The 20,018-nt window shown below is 42.1% G+C and overlaps 1 protein-coding gene and 1 non-coding gene across 4 annotated transcripts in view; both read right to left on the reverse strand.

Annotated features, from left to right (window-relative positions):
* The window catches only part of EXOC4 (exocyst complex component 4), a 761,449-nt gene that overhangs the window by 143,064 nt on the left and 598,367 nt on the right, over window positions 1–20,018 (reverse strand). For all 3 annotated transcript variants that reach the window (XM_058728677.1, XM_058728676.1, XM_058728678.1), the window contains 2 exons: window positions 16,675–16,811; window positions 2,660–2,815 (listed from right to left, as the gene is read on the reverse strand). In XM_058728677.1, the coding sequence (XP_058584660.1) occupies window positions 2,660–2,815; window positions 16,675–16,811 (293 nt within the window). The remainder of the gene's footprint in view (window positions 1–2,659; window positions 2,816–16,674; window positions 16,812–20,018) is intronic.
* On the reverse strand, window positions 17,281–17,387 carry LOC131511161 (U6 spliceosomal RNA). The gene has a single exon (XR_009261367.1). It is a non-coding gene; the product is annotated as a U6 spliceosomal RNA (small nuclear RNA).

The raw sequence follows: 20,018 nt of genomic DNA on the forward strand, positions 1-20,018 counted from the left end.
TTATTTCTCTTACTCTTAATCTATCTCTCAGATAACAGTTTGTTCAAAAGAATAATAACAATACATATAGTGATTATTGCTTATGGTAAATGAAATTAATGAATGGCAGCAATGTCATAAGGGACACAAAGGAGGAACAGGGAATACTTTGTTATAAGGTGCTTGCATTACCCATTGAGTGGTAGAGTGTTATTTGAAAGTGGACTTGAATTAGTTATAAATGTATACCGCAAACTCTAAGGAAACCACTAGAAAAAAAAAGGTAAAAGAAAAGCATAATTTATATGCTAAGAGAGGAAAAAGTAGAATCATATAAAATACTCAATTAAAGTCAGAAAGCAGAAAAGCACGACCCATAAAAGAAAAACAATCAGTAAGTTGGACTTCATTACAATGTAAAACTTCTGTTCTACAAAAGAAGCTGTGAAGAGAATGAAAAGCAAGGCACAGATTAGGAGAAAATCTTTGTAAAACATGTATCAGATAAAAGTGTCCAAAACATGCAAAGAATTCTTAAAACTCAACAATAAGAAAACACCACCCAATTAAAAAATGAGCAGACATCTCAACAAAAATATATATACAAATGTCAAATAAGCATATGAAAAGAGGCTCAACACCATATGTCATTAGGGAAATATAAATCAAAACAATGAGATATCACTTACACCTACTGGAATGTACCAAGTCCAAAACTTAGCACCAAATGCTAAAGAGGAATTCTCCTTCACTGCTGATATGGGGAATGCAAAATAGTACCACTTTGGAAAACAGTGAAGATTTTTTACAAAACTAAACATACTCTTAGTGCATGATCTAGCAATCACATTCCATGGTACTTACTCAAATCAATCAAAAACTTACATCCACACAAAAACCTGTACACAAGTGTTTACAGCACCTGTGTTTATAATTGCCAAAACTTGGAGGCAATCAAAATGTCTTTCACCAAGTGAACAGATAAAAAAATCCTACAGTACATCCACATAATGGAATATTATTCAGGGATTAAAAAGAAAAAAGAGCTTTCAAGCCACAAAAGACATGCAGAAATCTTAAATGCATATTGCTAAGCACAGAAGCGAATCTGGAAAGGCTAGGATTCCAACTATATGATATTCTGGAAAACTATGGAGACAGTAAGAAAAAAATCAGTGGTTGCGAGGGGCTTGGGGGAAAGGAAGGCAGGGATAAACAGGAGGAAAAGAGCAGAGTTTTAGGGCAGTGCCACTATTTTTCTAAAAGATACTATAATGGTAGGTACATTCATTTTATTTGTCAAGACCTGTAGAATATACAACACAGAGCGTAAACCCTAACGTAAGCTACAGACTTCAACTGATGATGTATCAATATTAGCTCACCAAGTGTAACACATGTATCCCACTAATGCAAGATGTTAAAAATAGAGGCAAGTGAGGGCAGGGGGTGAGGGTACATATGGGAACGCCATACTTTTGGCTCAATACTTTTTGTAAACCTAAAACTGCTCTGCCCCCCTCCCCACCAAATAAACCATATTGATGTAAAAAGAAAATTATACATGTAGTTTTCTTATATCAATGTAAGTAGCTGACGAGTATTTCTGAGACAGTGTAAATAATGAAGAAGAAAACAAAAATAGGAGGACTTTAGGTTACACTACAGGTGAATTTTTGAGCCTCATGATTTTGAGAAGGTTTTAAACGGCAATGAAATTTGCTAATTTTCATAATAAAAGTTTGGGAAAATGTGGCACTATCATTCATGTATGAATACAGTCAACTTTGTGAGCAGTAAAAACCTATTTATCTATAGTTGCAACCCACATTCTGAAAAAAAGATGAGCTCACAGTTCTACGGTGAATTAGAAGTAAAATACTGGTCATTACATCCTTCCTTCTTTTTTTAGTCTTTGCCTCTTTAAGGTGCTTTTATTTTCTTTTTACTATTTATTCATTTACCTGGATAGGCAAAAACAGCAAGAAGAAACCTAATTTTAATGTGACAAAGTGTTACCTCAATTTTTTTTCTACTTGATGCAGCTCCAAAGTGACAGGTGGAAATATTCCACTGTGGCAAGCCAGCCAGGTGAAAACGAGTAGTTTCGTCAAATTAGGCCATATTGTCATGGCTAAGTAAATAATTTATATTGTACAGAGGTATATTTTGAGTGATAAAGTTGAAAGAGAGACCTTACTTTTTTAAAATAAGTAGGAAACAATCAGAGATAACCCAATGTATACGAACAAAATTGAGAAGCCCGTTTCCAGAAAGTTCAACTAAAGAACATGCTGAGAACAATTTGAATATACTCTGTACGGGCAAGAACTTTGCTTCGTTAACTGCCCTGCTCCCACAGTACGGCACCTAATAAGGTGACTGCAGCTTTGCTGAATAAATACATGCGTTAATGAAAAAATTACATGCTTCCCCCGAGAGGGAAAAATGACCTACAAGTTAAAAGATATTTGATTCACATCAAGCCCTTCAAAAATTTTGAGTACAAGAGTCATCTTCACATGGGAAATGGGGTGTGTTGGCACAGAAAGACTTTACTAAGTTCATTTCGTTGCTGCTTGATATTCAGAATTGCCCACAATTTCACGCAAGCGAGTGTTGGCTAAACACATGTTTTTCCTCTCGATGTTTAATACAACTTAGAAAAGAGATCTTTTACCTTATGAAATCTTCCTCCTCTTCTCTCTTTGGCCTCAGCTGTTTGGGTTGAGCCATGTTAACCCAGTTGGGTAGAGATTTCAAGAGTCTGCTGATATCATCGTCCTTTGCCCAAGATGCACTGATGACAAGTTTCTCTTCTGACTGGACAATGCCCCTGAACATAGTCAATGGAAAAGAGACACTTTAGCACATTGCCTGGTACCCAGTTAGCCTTTTTCACCTACCTCTGTTGTGGGGGAAAAAAAAAAAAAAAGATACTACAGTCGTCTCTCTTATTAACATAATCCATTATGTGAGTTAGAGTCATGACATCCATTAACAGGTCACATTACTGGGAAACTATCTCTCGATTTCCTGCGTAGTTTCTTCATTGTTGAGTAATTGTGAAAGGTCATAATAATACTAATTAGTAGCCCTTATCATAATTAATCCCTTAGGGTAAATAAAACTGTATGGTAGGGTTTGGGGGAGGATCTTTCAAGAGAAATGTTGGACAAATAACAAGTGGGGCAAGCGCTTAATCTAAAAGAATATTATTAAGTCACAACATAAATGGTACCAGAAAGGGTCGAAAGTGTTACAAAAGGTTGTTCTCTGACTTCTTGGCTTAAACCACCAATTAGTTCTACTTGAAGGTACTTTTTGAACTATGGACACCCCTCTATTCAAAGTAAATCTACCATCATAGAGAAACCTTCTGCCCCTGATGTCAGATAGAAAAAGTCTTTGATTATTGCTCTCTCCAGTGGGCTTTGACTGGTGACCTAGAGTGACGGGCTTCAAGTCCTTTAATAGGGCCCATGGGTTAGCTATTAACACTGCACTGACCAGAATGTACCTGTAAATTCATCTTAAACGTCCAATTTCAACTTAATTAAAAAGCTTCTCCTTCTGTTCTACATTTCTGTCACTGTAACTAATTTCAATGGTCTAAAAATCATCAGCAACTCTAGGTGACAGAAAGGACACTTATTTACGAATAGACTGCTAATTAGCTGGCTATCCCCTCTCCAGCTGACCCACACACTGAGAGCTTTCCCTCCAACACAGGCAGGAATTTATGTTGGCGTAAGGATTATACTAGGAGACATCATGCATTCCTAAATATACAACACAAGCATTGTGTGTATGCATGATAAAACCTCCTTAACCAACATACAATTTGTCAACAAAAGAAGCTGAAACCGAAAAACCTTGACTCATCAGCACCTGACTCAAGGTAATAGGATTTCACGTTGTAGGAAACAATATTCTCCTGGTTCTCTGAAAATAAGCTAGAATAAGAGAACCATAGCTGATTTCTAGAATTTTTCTAATGCACCATAAGCAAAAGTTTTCTAACAGTGACTATGGTCAGTGATACAGAAATTAGACTATAAAACCTTCTTTTGTGTCTCTCAAATTACTCTCAATGGTACCTTCTATTCTCTTTTTTTCCTTGTTACTTTCTTGCCTCTTTCCTGTGATATTTATGAATTAATCCCACAATGTGACTTTTCCACATTCGTGTGTGGGGTGCTGGATACAACCTTACAGAATGGTACTATCTCACATTTATGATGCTGTATGCCGGGTGGGCCCTCAGTGTTCTTTGGTGTTTTTACCTGTCTCTGGTCAACTTCCCTTCCCACTCTCTCAACGCCTATTTGTTAAACCTTTGTCCCTTATCTCCTCATTGCTTATCCCCCACACTCTTCCTATCTGATGTAGAAAGGAGGGTTCCTAATTATATACTTTTCAACATTCCATCTCTATCCCCCACAGAAATGTCTTCAAATCTGTTTCATTCTCATTTACTTCCAGTAATCCCTCTACCTAGGCCCTTAGGGATCCTCCCTACCACCCCTCAAATCCCCCTTTCCCTATATGTCTACTATCTCTCTCATTATATTCCCCAACCCATGTTATTAAAAAAAAGAAGAAGAAGAAGAAACGAATCAACCTCTTGATCCTGCATTTACTTCTAATGAAGCTCCTTCCTCCCCTTCATAGACACTGTCATCAATGAGTGACATCCATTCAGACATAGCCTGGCATAGGTCTCGATCTCACAAACTGTGAGATCATGCCCTGAGCCAAAATGAAAAGTCGGGTGCTTAACCAACTGAGCCACCTAGGCACCCCCAGGGTTGACATTTTAAAATGCTTTTTAAAAAAAAAAAAAAAACAAAACAAAGGAAGAATATTTTGTGAGCTGTATTACATAAAACTTAAACTTAAGCATCTGTATCTAGAAAGAACTTTTGCCGGGTGGTTCAATTCCCCTTAGAACTGTAATCCAGGTGAAATTCTGTTCCACGGAGTCAGAACCCAACTCAGTTTTCTGGCATCTAAATCTTTGAGCCCATGGATGGTCAGCGTTTAGGAAATAGTTTGGGTATATAGATGTGAGGTGGCATTGTACACTTTAGGGATCTAGAATTTTTCACCTTAGCACTAGCTGAAATGAAAAAAAAAATATGTCAGTGAAAGACTACATTAAAAGCACCCACATTGTTTACTTACATATATTTTTTAAAGACTGGTTTAATTCAATAATCAATATTATATTACTGGCTTCACTAATATTCATAGATCCTATTTTATTAAAAAAACAGTAATCGAAAAGAACTAAGATGCCTACCTATATACACTGCGCAACAATAAATTATTAATTCATATCAGAATGAAGATCAATCCCAAATGCCAAAGTATTCTAATTTGAAATACTGGCATTGATTAGCAACATACAATTACCCCGAAGGGAGTTTTTAATTCAAATGGCAAAGTTTCCATCCTAACCAACTGCATTTATTAGTTTCTCATCTTGTGATCAGCTGGACTGTGTGGGCTACCACATTCTAGGACATACCCGAATAGCCGCAAAAAAGAAGAGCTACGTTTCCAACAATTATTCCACAAGAGGAGTAGGGTTAATCACCACTACCAGAACCATAATCTACTAATTAATTCACGGCTCAATGGGCCACAGACAGAGCCATCTGTGCAGCTATCGGTACCCGTTCCCAGGAGGAAGAGGAAAATCGGTGCACCTCTCGGAACAGGTGATAAGGCGGCCGTGAGAAGGGTCCACCCTCTAGACACAGTTGAGCGAATTTCGTTCAGAAAACATCTGCTGGTGTGGACTGGCTCTGATGTGCATCGCTTCCTCTCTGGAACAGTTGGGAAATACCACATGGGCCTGGTCCCTGGACACAGCTGGGATGCTGAGTCTTTCATTAGGTAAACAACCAGGGGCAGGTGGGGCTAATTGGATTCAACTGTTTGGTGACAGCCGGGGCATGATGTTTACTTTCCCAGACTGAATCTTCCAGATACTTCAAAACCCAGGAGCCAAGCTAGACAGATGAGACGCACAGCCTGATGAACCGTGGACAGAGATGGTTCTCATTGAGACGCTGTAGTGGGTTTTCGACTGTGAATGACCGGACCCGTAGCAGGCCACACTGTAACGCGATGTCCAGTGACACAGTGACAATGACGATGAGGGATGCAAAAGTAACAGGTAGTGCTATGCCTCTAATTGAAATAAACACAAACACAACACCCTGAAATCCCTTAAGAGAAGATGGGGCAGAATAAGTAGGAAAAGAGCAGAGAGACATTAGGCTACTTTTCTATTAGGCTACTTTTCTGACCACTCAACGCTGGTCAGAGAGCTTTATGACGGTATGGATTTCTACCTAGGAATCACAACTTCAGAAACATCTGGGTACTCTGGCTCAGGGGACACAGAAAGAGTTCAGGAAGACCCGTGGAAAAGGATTTGAAATTTGAGAGTTTACAGAAGGAACCCTTGGGCATGATTTAATAACAACCTTTAAATAGACAAGTTCTCATATGAACAGTCATAACTGATATTTTAAAAAACCAAGAAGAAAATAATTGTGTTGTAACAGAAGACCACAAATTAATCTAAAATATGCCTCAACTGTCAGTGTTCAGATTTTCTTATGACAAGCAACTTTAAATATGAATATCCTGAAGATCTTTATGGAAAGACATCAGGCCAGGCAACTGCCTATTTCAACCCTGAATGCCATCCTATTGCATTTAGAATAAAACCCAAATTCCCTGGCCTTGAGATCCTTTGTCAATGGTCCTTAATTCTGGCGTACATTAAAATACTTGGGATGCATTTTAAAAATGTATCAATTACACATTCTAAAGGGGGCTCAGCATGGACAGCTTCGAGCTCTCATGTGATTCTCATGTGTAGCCAGGAACAACCCAAATGATCTGACCCCTGCACCTGTTCAACCTTACTCACTATTCACTTCTTTCTCCCTCTGTTCCAGTTACACTAGGCTTAATGCACTTAGGCTGTAAGCCTCTTGCCATTTTTGTACCTGCTCCCTCCTCTGCCTGGAATGCTCTTCCCCATCTTGCCACATGGCTCCTTCTCAACCTTCAGAATTTAGCTCAAACATCAAGGTCCTCGGCAAGGTCTTTCCCTCACCCTTATTTCTGAGAAATTGACTGTGATTGTTACTTGCTTGTATTCTGTGTCCTCCATGTGGGCGTAAAATGCATGAAGGCAGGACCTTGCCTGTTTTATTCACTTCTATACTCTTAGATCCAGAACAATGCTGGCCCCTAAAAGTGCTTCACAAATAACTGTGGAATAAATCAAGCAATGGATGAATGAATGAATGAATGAATGAATACCACACCGAAGGACAAAACACCAGGGAAATAACAGATGTTATAAAAATACCTTTCTTTTGCCATCTTATTAGTGAATAACAATATGATCAGTGAATTAATTTTATTTTATTTATTATTTTTTAATTTTTTTAAATGTTTATTTATTTTTGAGACAGAGAGAGACAGAGCATGAACAGGGGAGGGGCAGAGAGAGAGGGAGACACAGAATCTGAAACAGGCTCCGGGCTCTGAGCGGTCAGCACAGAGCCCGACGTGGGGCTCGAACTCACGGACTGCGAGATCATGACCTGAGCCGAAGTCGGACGCTTAACCGACCGAGCCACCCAGGCGCCCCAGTGAATTAATTTTAAAGTAAATAACAAAAACACCGGCAGCAATAACTGTCAGCTGACACTTCTTGAGCATTTACTATGAACTAGGCATTCTCCTATACACTTTACATGGATTAAAACTCTTGTCATCCTAGTAATAATCTCATGTGATGGGCACTGTGATTATTCCCATCTGATAGATGAACTACCAAGGTCTGCTCAGGATCAAGTGTCTGGTGAGGGCAGAACCTGAATTGGGCCGGTGTCAATTGTTCTGGAGCTTGTGCTCCTATTAGCATGTCTCTCTGAACCACTTGAAACATTTCTCAGGTTTCCCGTTTCCTCTTTAACTCCAGGGTCTCTTCTCTGGGCTTTAGAGCCAAACAGACTTGGCTTTTAGCTCACGTACAACCACCCGCACACCCTGTGACCTTAGCCGAGTCCATTTTCTTACTGGTTAGATGGCGGGAGTCTTGTCTTCAGGACTGTTATGATCGAGGAGACGAGTTAATGCCTGACAGTCCCTTGCACAGTGACGGTGTCCTTTCCTGAGTAGGGTTCCATTCCTGTCCAGGTCGTTATTCCTTTGTAGCAAAGTTACTACAAGAGACTCCTATCTGATCATGGTCGACTGAGTTAGTTACCTGGGAGAAATGACAATTGGCTGCTTGTTCTGGAATCTGTGGGCCACCTGCCTGCATGGGCAGCATCTGTACCAGCTGATGTGCACTCGGAAGGCAGAGGGAAATCATTCACGTGATCAGTGAACATGTCAGTGGGGCCTATATACAGACATCATGCTAAAAGTTGGAGATAATTATGTGGAGAAAGACATAATAATTTCCTTCTAGATCCTCAGAGTTTAGACCAGTAACAGCCATGAGAATCACTTTTGGGACATTTAAAAACATTTTTTTTAATGTTTGTTATTTATTTTTGAGAGAGAGAGAGAGAGACAGAGACAGAGACAGAGACTGAGCAAAAGTGGGGGAGGGGCAGAGAGAGAGGGAGATACAGAATCTGAAGCAGGTTCCAGGCTCTGAGCTGTCAGCACAGAGCCTGATGTAGGGCTCAAGCTCACCAACCATGAGATCAGGACCTGAGCCGAAGTCATTTAACCAACTGAGCCACCCAGGCGCCCCAAAATTATTCTCACCCAGGCCCATCACTCAGGGGGCCCTAGTGTGGGAAATCCAGTATGTGGGCTTTGAAATCTCCCCCAAATAAGTCTGATGTGAATCCATAATGTTTCTGAGAGAGAAAGGCATGTAAACCAATAACTGATCAGATAATGCATCATAAAAAATGTTTAAATTGCAATATAATGGGATGCTAGAATAGTCATGCATAATAAACTATAGGAACAAATAAAAGCTCTCATTTGCTGAGTGCTCTCTATGAACCAGATAGTGTACATATTTTATAAGTGTTCTTTTGTATCTGCTCAATATTTAGTACAAATGAATATATCAGTGCTATGTAAGCCAAGGGGGTGAGGGGTATAACACAGTTTCAAGAGGAAAACCTGGAGACAAGCTTGCATGGAGCTTGCAGCGTTCCCTTGGCTCATCTGAGATTCAAAGTTAGTTTAGGTTTTCAAAACTGCCTCTTCTTCGGGCTTTAAGCCAGACAGACTTGGCTTTTAGTGCATGCGCTCCCACCCCCATGTCCCGTGACCTCAGCCGGGTTATGAACGCAGCAAGGCCAAGTTCAAACAAGCTCTCAGTCCGCAGAACCCTGGCCTCTGGAGACACAGGAAACCCTAGGGCTTCAAGACCCACCACGGGCCCCGGTGTCCAGTTTCTATTCAGCACAACGGGGCCACCGAGATCTTAGAACACCACTTTGATCACAGAGAAGGTAGGTCAGCCTCCTCGCCACGACCTCCGACAGTATTCCTTCCCTTGATACGGGAAGTTTTCAGAACTCCCCTATTCCGCCCATTCCTACCCAACCACGATGTCCACCTGCTCATTGTGATTTCTCAACGTCTCCCCCACACATCACACCCACCTATGCTACCCCACTGCTGGCTCAACCTGTTCAGTCTCTAAGAAGCTCCTCCTTCGTGCAGCAAACATACCGAGGGCCAATCAGTTGCCGAGCCCTGTGCCAGACCTGGTTTCTGCCATCAGCGATTGCAAGTTCATCACCACGTCACTCTTTCTTCATGCTCTGGCACCAGTTCTCGGTTTTCTGTAAACCCCGAGGATGGTTATACCTTCTCCTGATGAAAACATGCTCCTGACTTATGTCAACAGAGCCTCAAAGATTAGAAGATGGTTTATTTGTATTCTCTACCAGGCCCAAACCAATGCAGAAAGGCCAAAAAAAAAAAAAAAATTTTTTTTCTTTTTAATGAACTGACGTTGAACTGGAACAGGCAGAAACTTAAAAAAAACCCATGATTTCCAACCTTTAAGTGACTATTTGGGGACACCTAAGCTGCTGGTGGTACCCCAGAATAAAGAATAAGCAGAGGGAGACTGGCATTCAGCTTGGAAATAGCAGACTAATGGACCGACTGCCTGATTGAGAATACGTGCAGTGGAGAATTCACAGCTGAGTTTTCCTCCGAGCCCCAAGGGGTGTGACTAATTAAGGAAAAGACTTCTAGTCCTCATTACCCTTTTAGGAAACCTCTCTTTATCCAAAGCATGTAACATGACATCATTAGACGGTACAGTCTTTCTCTCCAGAGTGAGGTGCTCACAGAGAGGTGAGATGTCTCTGACCTTCCCTCAGATCTCTCAACTCCCAGTGGACGCTCAGGTTCTCATGGTAAACTCAGAAAACAAGCCAGCTCTCAGCAGAGGGCATTGTGAGCTTGTGGATTTGATCATTTCTGTAAAAGACTATCTGCGGAGAAAGAATCAGACTGCGCTGCTTCCCTCTTCCCTTCCTCCTTCCCCAATGTTATATCATTTCGGATCATTTGAATTGTATATGGCTTTCTATTTAAGTCAGTCATTTGCTGGCAGCAAAACTAGAACATTTCCTGTTTTTCCTCTCACTGTAATCAGGATTTGGCTGTCCAAATTAGGACTGCCCTAATTACTCCTCAGCAGGTGCCAATCGGGGGGAGGGCAATAAATGGGAAGAGAGGAAGTAAGGACACTTTGCATCTTCAGAGACACACAATAAGAAAACACTTTCTCTCTGGCTTGAAAAACCTGATTAAGCAATAGGCAACAGGCATCATGGGATTATATGTGGTGTTTGTGTGTGTGTGTGTGTGTGTGTGTGTGTGTGTATGTGTGAGTGTGTGTTGTCGTATAACAGCCATATAAACGATTTTCTATTTATTCCCCTTCAAAGACACACAGAATTACTTCTCCCATCCCTGAGATAATTCATCCCAAGCCTACACTTCAGCAACGGTGGTAGATCACTACAGATAATATATATGCGAGGATCTGATCGTGGGCACCAATAAGTGAACACCATTCCAGGGAATTCGGCCAGGAGGGACACCACAGTGGGACAGACTCCTGGGGGAATGAATCAAGGTACTCTTGATGACCACAATATATCAGGAACCAAAAGCAGTAGCTATGTTCCCAGAAGTAGTAGGTATAATGGAGACACAGTTGTACTGTTTGGACAACACGGTGACACATGAATGACACAGAAATAGTTCAGTCCCTAGAAGGCCAAGCCACGGCAAACAAACACCTATCCATGTTCCTGCCTAAGGCCAGTCACTCCGGTTGGGTATTATGTCCTGCTTCTACTCACAAGCCCAAAACCAGAATTTCAGCAATTTGCCCCTTTCTCTCCTACATCAGGAATTTTCTTTTCTCTTAACAGTACTCATTTGAAGAGTAATTAAACACGCACTGATTTCTTCTATTTAAAATAACACATAAAAGGACAAAAAAAACCCTTCATGTGCCCTTAACCCTCCAGCCGTGTCATTTCTCTGTCCCCCATGGCAGCCAAATCTCACTATAGGGGTTTTACCTACATTTACAAGTTCCCCACTCTCAGTTTCTTTCCTAAGCCCACACCCTTCCAGGTTTTGCTCCTACCGGTCCTCAGAAACCACTCTCATGATGATCCCCTATGACCTCCATGCTGTTAAATCTGTCGCTCAGTCACTGCTCTGTTCTAATGCTGATTGAATGCTGATCACCCCCTCCCCCTTCTTTCCTTGGTTTCTGGGACACCCTACTCTCTGACTTTCCTCCTATTTCACTGGGGGCTGCTTCTCAGTCAACTTTGGTGACTTCTCCTCTCCTTGCAAACTTCTTCAAACCCATAGTCCTCTTCCCTGTCATGTTTGCATTCACTCCCGTCCATGGTTTTAAACACCATTTATAGCTACTATTTATATGTTGATGGCCAGACCTCTCTCCTTTGGAGGCATACATCCAACTGCTTGCTCCCTAGCTCCACGTGGATGCCTAAGAGACACTCCAAATGTAAATGTTTTTGTAAACATTTATTTATTTTTGAGAGACAGAGACAGAGCACAAGCGGGGCAGGGGCAGAGAGAGAGGAGACACTGAATAGGAAGCAGGCTCCAGGCTCTGAGCTGTCAGCACAGAGCCCGACACGGGGCTCGAACCCACAGACCATGACAGCATGACCTGAGCTGAAGTTGGATGCTTCACCAAATGAGCCACCCAGGCGCCCTGAGACACCCCAAACTGAATTCCTCATCTGCTTGCTCCCACACCTGCAGGGTCCTCTGTCTCAAGAGCCGGCAACTCTGTCTTTTCAAATAAAAAATCCCAGGAGTCATTTTTGACACCTCTCCTTCTCTCACACTATCTAATCAGGCAGGGAATCACGCAGGTTGGCCCTTCCAAATATATTCGGAATTCAACCAGTTCTCACCATCTCTGCTAGGAGACGGTCTTCCGTTTCTCACCTGGATTGCCACAGCAGCCGTCACATGGTCTCCCTGCTTCCACCCTTGTGGCCCTACAACCGATTCTCAATACGTTTTACAATGTAAGTCAGATCATGCTGGCCCTAGGCACAATTCCTGCAGTGGCTCCCCCTTTCATTCAGAGTTGAACTCAGTACCCCTACCATGGCTGACAAGGCCCTCCATGGTCTGTCCCCTGTTCTCTTTTGGACGTCCTTCTTTTTTTTTTCTTAACTTTTTAAAAATGTTTTATTTTTAAGACAGAGAGAGACAGAGCATGAGTGGAGATGGGGCAGAGAGAGAGGGAGACACAGAATCCGAAGCAGGCTCCGGGCTCTGAGCTGTCAGCACAGAGCCCGGCGCAGGGCTCGAACTCACGAACTGGGAGATCATGACCTGAGCCGAAGTTGGACGCTCAACCGACTGAGCCACCCAGGCGCCCCATGGATGTCCTTCTTTTTTTTTTTAAACGTTTATTTCTGAGAGAGAGACAGAGCATGAACGGGGGAGGGTCAGAGAGAGGGAGACACAGAATCCGAAACAGGCTCCAGGCTGTCGGCACACAGCCCAACGCGGGACTTGAACTCACGGACCACGAGATCATGACCTGAGCCGAAGTCAGCCGCCCAACCGACTGAGCCACCCAGGCGCCCCATGGATGTCCTTCTAATACACTCCAATCACACTGGTCTCCCTGCTGAGGCTCCGGGAACGTGTCATGCAGAGTCCTGCCTCAGGGCCTTAGCCTTCTGCCAGGGCACTCTTTCCAGATACTTTATCTCACTGCCAAAATTCTTTTGGGCCTCTTCTCAAACTTCAACTTGAGCGGGCCCTCTGGGGCACCCTATTTAAAATTACAGGCTCCTTCTCCTATACTCTCGAATCTATTCACCCTATTCCATTTTCCCCCGATGGTACTTACTGTTTTAAAATTCTTTGTGTTTATGCATTATATTTATTGTGTATCTCCTCTCTTCCGTCTCCAACAGAATGTAAACCCCATGAAAGCAGCATTTTATCTTTAAGTTCACTGCCGTATCTACAAAGTCTTGTAGAAGTACTCAATAAACATTTGTCGAATGCATGAAATCCTAGAAACCAACATATTGTTTTAAGGATTGAGTAACCAACTGTGTCAAGTTACTGAAATCCAAGAATATTCTGACAGGTTTAATAAATTTAGGCAAGGACCGTGGGGCACAGAAATAATTCAGAGCAGAGAATCACAGAAGCCTTCCTGATAATCTTAGAGGTACCCTGGCAGACAGTGAAAAACGCCTGAGAGCAAACGCCCTGATGTTCCTAAAAGAAAAGAAGGTAAATGACAGAAATCGGCTGAGTTTGGAGTTACAGGTAAAATTCTCGAACAGGTTATTGAACATGGCTTGTGATCAATTAGGAAGTGGTCCTCACGAGGAGCCAAGAAGGGCTCACAATGCACAAGTCACGCCAACTTTGTTCCTCTCCTGAGTAACTCCTTGACTTGAAGGAAGAAATGGTCAATTTGGCTCAAGGTCAAGAGACCTTGTTTCCAAGGGTAATTTGTAAGCTGTCCAAGACGAGAGTTCTTAACAAAGATTCAGCAGGGTAGGGCCCATTGGTCCTGAAAGTGAAAGGGACCCCTTGGGAGGGTTCCTGAACAAATACCTAGTACTGTCCTTTGCAGACTTGTACGTGTCCATCTGGGGAGACCTGAGCGGGAAGGTAGCTGCATTATAAGGATTAGGACTCGAAAGACACCAGCAAGAAATCTAACAAGTCTCTCATAGGGCAGATAATAAAATACAGGAGGTACCGTCATGGATGGTGATAAAGGTAATCTTTGTCATCATCAGAGTCGCGGCTAATCATTTTGGGGGAAGCTTACTATTTTGCTAAAAATAGGTCTAGAAGACTAACATTTTCAAGACAACCCTACGAGGGAAGAATTATTATTATCTTTTTTTTTTTTTTTTTTTTGCAGATGAGAAAAGTAAGGCACAGAGAAGCTGAAACTGTTCAAGGTCATATAACTAACAGGTGAAAAACTTGGCATTCAAATGTAGGTTTCCGACCCTGCTCTTGAGGTACAGTCTGGGTTCACAGTTAAAAAAAACACATGAACTCCTGAAGCACTGAGTAACATATACATGGGAATCTCAAAGGAAGTCTCGAGAGGTGCGCCCCCGCCCCCCGAATTCTCAACTTAGCCCCGTCCTGTTGAACACTGGTTTTTTTTTTTTTTCAAATGACATAATAAGAAACTGAAAGACTGCTTATCAAGAATGGCACGGAATGTGGGGAAAAGCTAAGATTTTCTGATGACAGAATGAGGATTCAAAAATATCTCAAAAGACTGAAGCGTTGAGCTAAAAATAACATTAAATTTAATGGGTAAATGTGAGATCTTGAATTCAAGTTAAAAAAAATTCTCTACAAATACAGCATAGGAAAGACAAGGCTAATTTCCCCGAATACTTCTCCCTGCATTCTCCACCCTCTACAGCCAACCAGCGGCCACAAGGCTACAAATTTACCTCCTAGTGTCTCCTGATCTGTCCCTCTCCCTCCACCTCCACACTCTTGCCTTTTCAGTCCATCGTACACAAAGCTCAGAAAAATCTTCCTGACGCACAGGTCTGTGCTTGGTACTCCCCATTCACTCCCCTTCAGTGGTTCCCCACTACCTAAAAGTTTTTACAAGGCCAAGTTCCCTCAGCCTGGCATTTAAGATCCTCCATTTTGGCTCAGTCTTCCTTTCCAAAAACCCAAACATTCATCCTTTGTTGTTTCTTTTCCTTCTCTTCCCACCTCCTTGAAATTGCTCTGGTTCCTTCCTTCCTTCAGCAACTTTAGTCCAAATCCTGTCTAACTCCTCCTCACTGTTTACAAGGCCTACTTCATACCCTTCATCAGGCTGCTCCTGTCCCCAAGTCATTTCTTCCTCCTACAGCGTGTCCATCTATCTTACCATATTTTCTGTCACAAATCAATGTTGTGGACATTCATGCCTTGGTCTCCAACTTGCCTTCCTATCCTCTACCAAGATGGCACACTCATTAAAGGTATAACCGGAGACTGACTGACCGACTGACTTCATCCCTGCACGCTCAGCTGTCTTGGATCTGGTAAAGGCTCCAGAAATCTCTGACCAGTGCAATGACAGGACGTAATAAGAAGCACTGTGTCCAGCCTTGGGTCCCCCACAAGGAAGGGAATGGTTTTGCTGACATATCAGGGAACTACGTCGGTGTTTCCACTGTGTCCCTCAACGTCCTTCTTTATTCTGTCCGCCTCCCTCCATCCCATGTCTTTCTGAGACGTAGCACACATCTCACCTGAGAAGTCTTTCCTCAAGCCAGTCCCCCCTTCTCTGTTTTTCTCTCTCACATTTCATTCCTTCTGCTCTTACGTCCTGTACTGTGCAGGTAGTACTTGATTATGTACTGCACTTTCATATCTATCCTTAATTATACATCACATAAAATTTAGTATTTTATTATACATTCTTTTCTCCCCTAATTGTTTCAGGTCTTGTCAACCAGACCATAATTTGTTCCTATTATTAGCTTGTTACCACAAGCGCTATGATCTTTTCCATGAGATTTCTGAACCCCGAGAAAAGAAATCAGAGGGGAGGCCGAGGGATTTCAAGTTCCTAACAATGGTTCTTCATTTCTGCTGATGCTGGAAGCAGGTGTAACTATCTTTTCATGACAGTGGGAAGGCTACAGATCAAGCATCAGGAGAAACACATTTTAAGAACTAGGGAGAAATCACATTCTGGATTATAAAGGATGCTGAAAGTTTGAAACTGCTTTACTTGAAAGATCTTTTAGGATCACAAGATCTAAATGCGATCTGGCATTTCCTTGAAGAAGACAATCTTACAGTTCTAGCTTTTCCTGAAAATCAAGGTTGACACCTTGTCCATGCCACTCAATGGCAGTCCCAAGTGGTGCTGCCCCTTGGTCGCTCTCATTCCCTCTGTCGGTATGATGACATGTGCATCTCGGAGACTATTTCTGCGACACGTGCTCTCGTCAGGCCCCTTGACAAACGCAAAAACCGGTCCTTTTCTATCACGGTGGAAAAGCGAGGCTCCGAAAGCAGCATCGACAAGCATAACAAGGGTCAGGGTCTGACGTGACTCTCCTTGGCTCCCACCCTGAGCTCTACCTGCAGGCCGCAGCGCAGGTGTCCTTGTACTCCTGGAGCTTCACGCACACCATGTTGAGGAACTGATCCGAGTACGCGCTCAGGTCGTGCATCAGGTTCATGAGGTCTTGCACTGTCTTCTCCACGATGATTGTGCTCTGCGAGAGGACACAGAAATTCATGAGTTTGCGTTTTGTTTTGATGTCAAGTCATGTGAAGGACAAGGAAAGACCACTGAAAGGAGGCAATCATTTACGACTTGAGCCTTCCTGGAAGGATGCGACCCTCATGCCAAGTATCGACTGCAAACAACCAAATACGTATCTTACATAGTGCCCATTTCCCAAACCCCTGAGAGAGTACGTTCTGTGGAAGGACACCGGACAGGGATTTACAGATTGGTTTCAAAGGCTTTTTGGCATCCACAAGCTATGGCTATGGCTTTCAAGCCCCTGGATTATCTCCTCCAGGGCTCTACTTTGAGATTAGGGACATATGAAACGCAACACAGAGAAAATGTCCTCTGTGATTTGTTTTAAAAGTTCCCAAATCTCAATCTCTCTCTTTTTTTTTTTTTTTAATATATGAAATTTATTGTCAGATTGGTTTCCATACAACACCTGGTGCAAAAACATGGAACGCTTCACGAATTTGCGTGTCATCCTTGCGCAGAGGCCATGCTAATCTTCTCTGTATCGTTCCAATTTTAGTATATGTGCTGCCGAAGCGAGCACAATCTCAATCTCTTAAGAACAACAACTAACATGTGTATTGTGACTTCTGGGCTTGTGCAGTGTTTTCACATACACAGCATACGTTACCTCATTTGAGACTCACATTAATCATGGGAATCATGACCATTTATTGGGTTCTTACAAGTGGGAAGTCCAGTGCTAGGCGCCCTACATACTTTAGCTCACTTAATCCTCTCGACGTACCTATCTATCAGGCGAGCCCCACGATCATCCACAGTTTAAAGATGAAGAAACAGGCTTAGAAAAGGTAGCGAACAAAGCACGGGCTGTGGGCTTTGCTCTTTTAACTACACCATTCTGCCGGAGAGCTAGCCCGGAGTTCCCCTGCCTGTGGCCCAACCATTTTCTTGTTGGATCAGATATTTCCTATTGTTGTTGCTGCTGCAGAAGCAGTGTCCAAACAGACTCAGACATTATTTCAAAAATGGAATTAAAGAAATATCCCAGGGAAACAAATAATAAAGCCACCTTACAGCTAAAGACGGACGGTACTGTGCAGCAAATCAGTGTTCTGAGAAGAGGCACATTCAATCAACCCTAAACCTCGGATTAAGAAAAGACTGAGTTGTTTAAACCATTAGCTCATGCCTCTTTCAAAAGGAGCAGAATAACGCTGGAGTAAATACTAATCACATGCTTAGCATCTTGGAAGCCTTTGGTCGATAACTGGTTTGTTGAAGATGTATTTATTTACATAGAATTACATAAGCTTATGGTTAGATTCAGACCATAAAAATAAACATGAAAAAAAATTTGTTTTCTACTCTGATAGTGACCTGTGAAAAAAATCAAAGGCATTTTACTCTGCATAAAGGCAGACTATGGGGTTCAGGGTCCGGGTTAATTTTTTTCTTCTAAAAATTAAAAGAATGGATAAAAGCGTACAGCTCTTCTCAATACAATGGAGGATCAGCTTGAGTTACGAGTTCATATGTGCATACTTATTCCAGATAAGTAGAGGTTTCTTTTCTTCTGGTCCTCTCCCCCCCGCACCAACACCCCCCCCCCCCCAAGTAAAATAATCAGAAGGTGAAAAGGAAGGAACAGTTATATTCTGCAAGGCAAACCTCATAGGAAACCAAATTACAGTCTCTATAGAATCCCCACAAGTTCAACTTCCTTTTCGGTATTGATTTTAAGATTAAAGCACTGCGGCTTCACCCTGATCCATAATCCCGTTCTTCTGTATTTGTGTGTGAGTGACAGGAATTGATTCTGCTTAGCTACATGTCCCCACGCTGCTCAGAAGAATCTAAAATCCTCATCCTGATTCAGAACACAGGGTATCCTACAACACGCGGAGGGCAATTAATAAAGGGGAGCGGAGTTCAGCCATCCTAACAAAGCCCGCTGAAAATGTGAAACACCGTAGGGAAGAGGGGCACTGGGGGATTGCTCAGCTTTACTGAGAGAAAGGGCTTGGTTCTATTTCCAATTAAGCTATTGATAATTAACTCGGGGCAGGTTTGGGGGAGCGTCTTCCTTTCATATGACTCCATTTCGTCTTCTAATAACCAAGGATAATTTGGTGGCTCTTCTACTGGCCTCCAGCACGCCGGTATTCAATTGGTGCACGGTGCTTTTACACAGCCGAAGAGATGTAGAATTGTTTTTAGGTCATCTCAGGTGTGTTTGGTCTTCCTGATTAGAACACCAGCTTCTCGAAAGCAAGACTGGCTTTCTTCATTTCCCTTTGTCCATCTCCCATCCTTCCCCTCCCCCACGTGTTTACAATTTCTCAGGACCTTCAGGAAAATGCTACTAATAAAAGAAACAGTACTGGTAACGTTAGCACATGTAAATAAACCTCTCCGAATGGCACAAAGAGATGCCAGACGTCGGCTTCCTTGTGTTCTGCAATCTTGTCGTGTGGGTTCGGTGTGGTCTTTGTTCGTGCGATGGTCGGAGGGGAAGGGGAAAATGCAAGCACGTGGGAACGTCCCCCCGGAGACAGAGGTTTTGGGGTGAATAGGAAGTACCTACAGGGAATGACTGGAATGTCACAGTTTAATTCTAATGATTGTGCTCAACAAAGAGCCTATGTTATGCTGTATGATTACATACAATTTTCCAGCTATTTGCTTGGTTTACCTTGTCATGGTAGCACTCTGGATAATCAATCACCACGTTCTTTTCAAGGCAAATGACACTGTAGTTTGCCAAATGATGGGTATATTTTACAGGGGAAAAAAAGTTCCCATTTTTCAAGAATTTATCACATTTTCTAAATCAGGGGCTCTGACAGATAAATGTTGAAAATATCAAATTTTTAACAAGGTCAGTTATGTTTTTATTTATTTGATTTCTTTGGCATTTCAAATGATGTATTGACTTGTTACTAATTTTGGGATTTGCCAATGTTGAATATAATGACTTTATAATAAGTAAAACCCTGATTATACTCATTATAATTTCTACTAAACACATCACAAATGATTGATATTTGTTTAGAAACAACTCAATTCTCATTTCTTGCAACTTATTACCAGGTAATAAAGTCTGGGCATGATGTGAAAAATGAGAAAAGGAAAAAAAAAAATCCCGAGATAGCAGACGCAATTAAAAAAACCCCAAAAAACAGTGCTATGAGAAATAACTAAAGTTTCTCAC

This window comes from Neofelis nebulosa, chromosome 4 (genome assembly GCF_028018385.1).
Source record: "Neofelis nebulosa isolate mNeoNeb1 chromosome 4, mNeoNeb1.pri, whole genome shotgun sequence".
NCBI classification, from domain to species: Eukaryota; Metazoa; Chordata; class Mammalia; order Carnivora; family Felidae; genus Neofelis; species Neofelis nebulosa.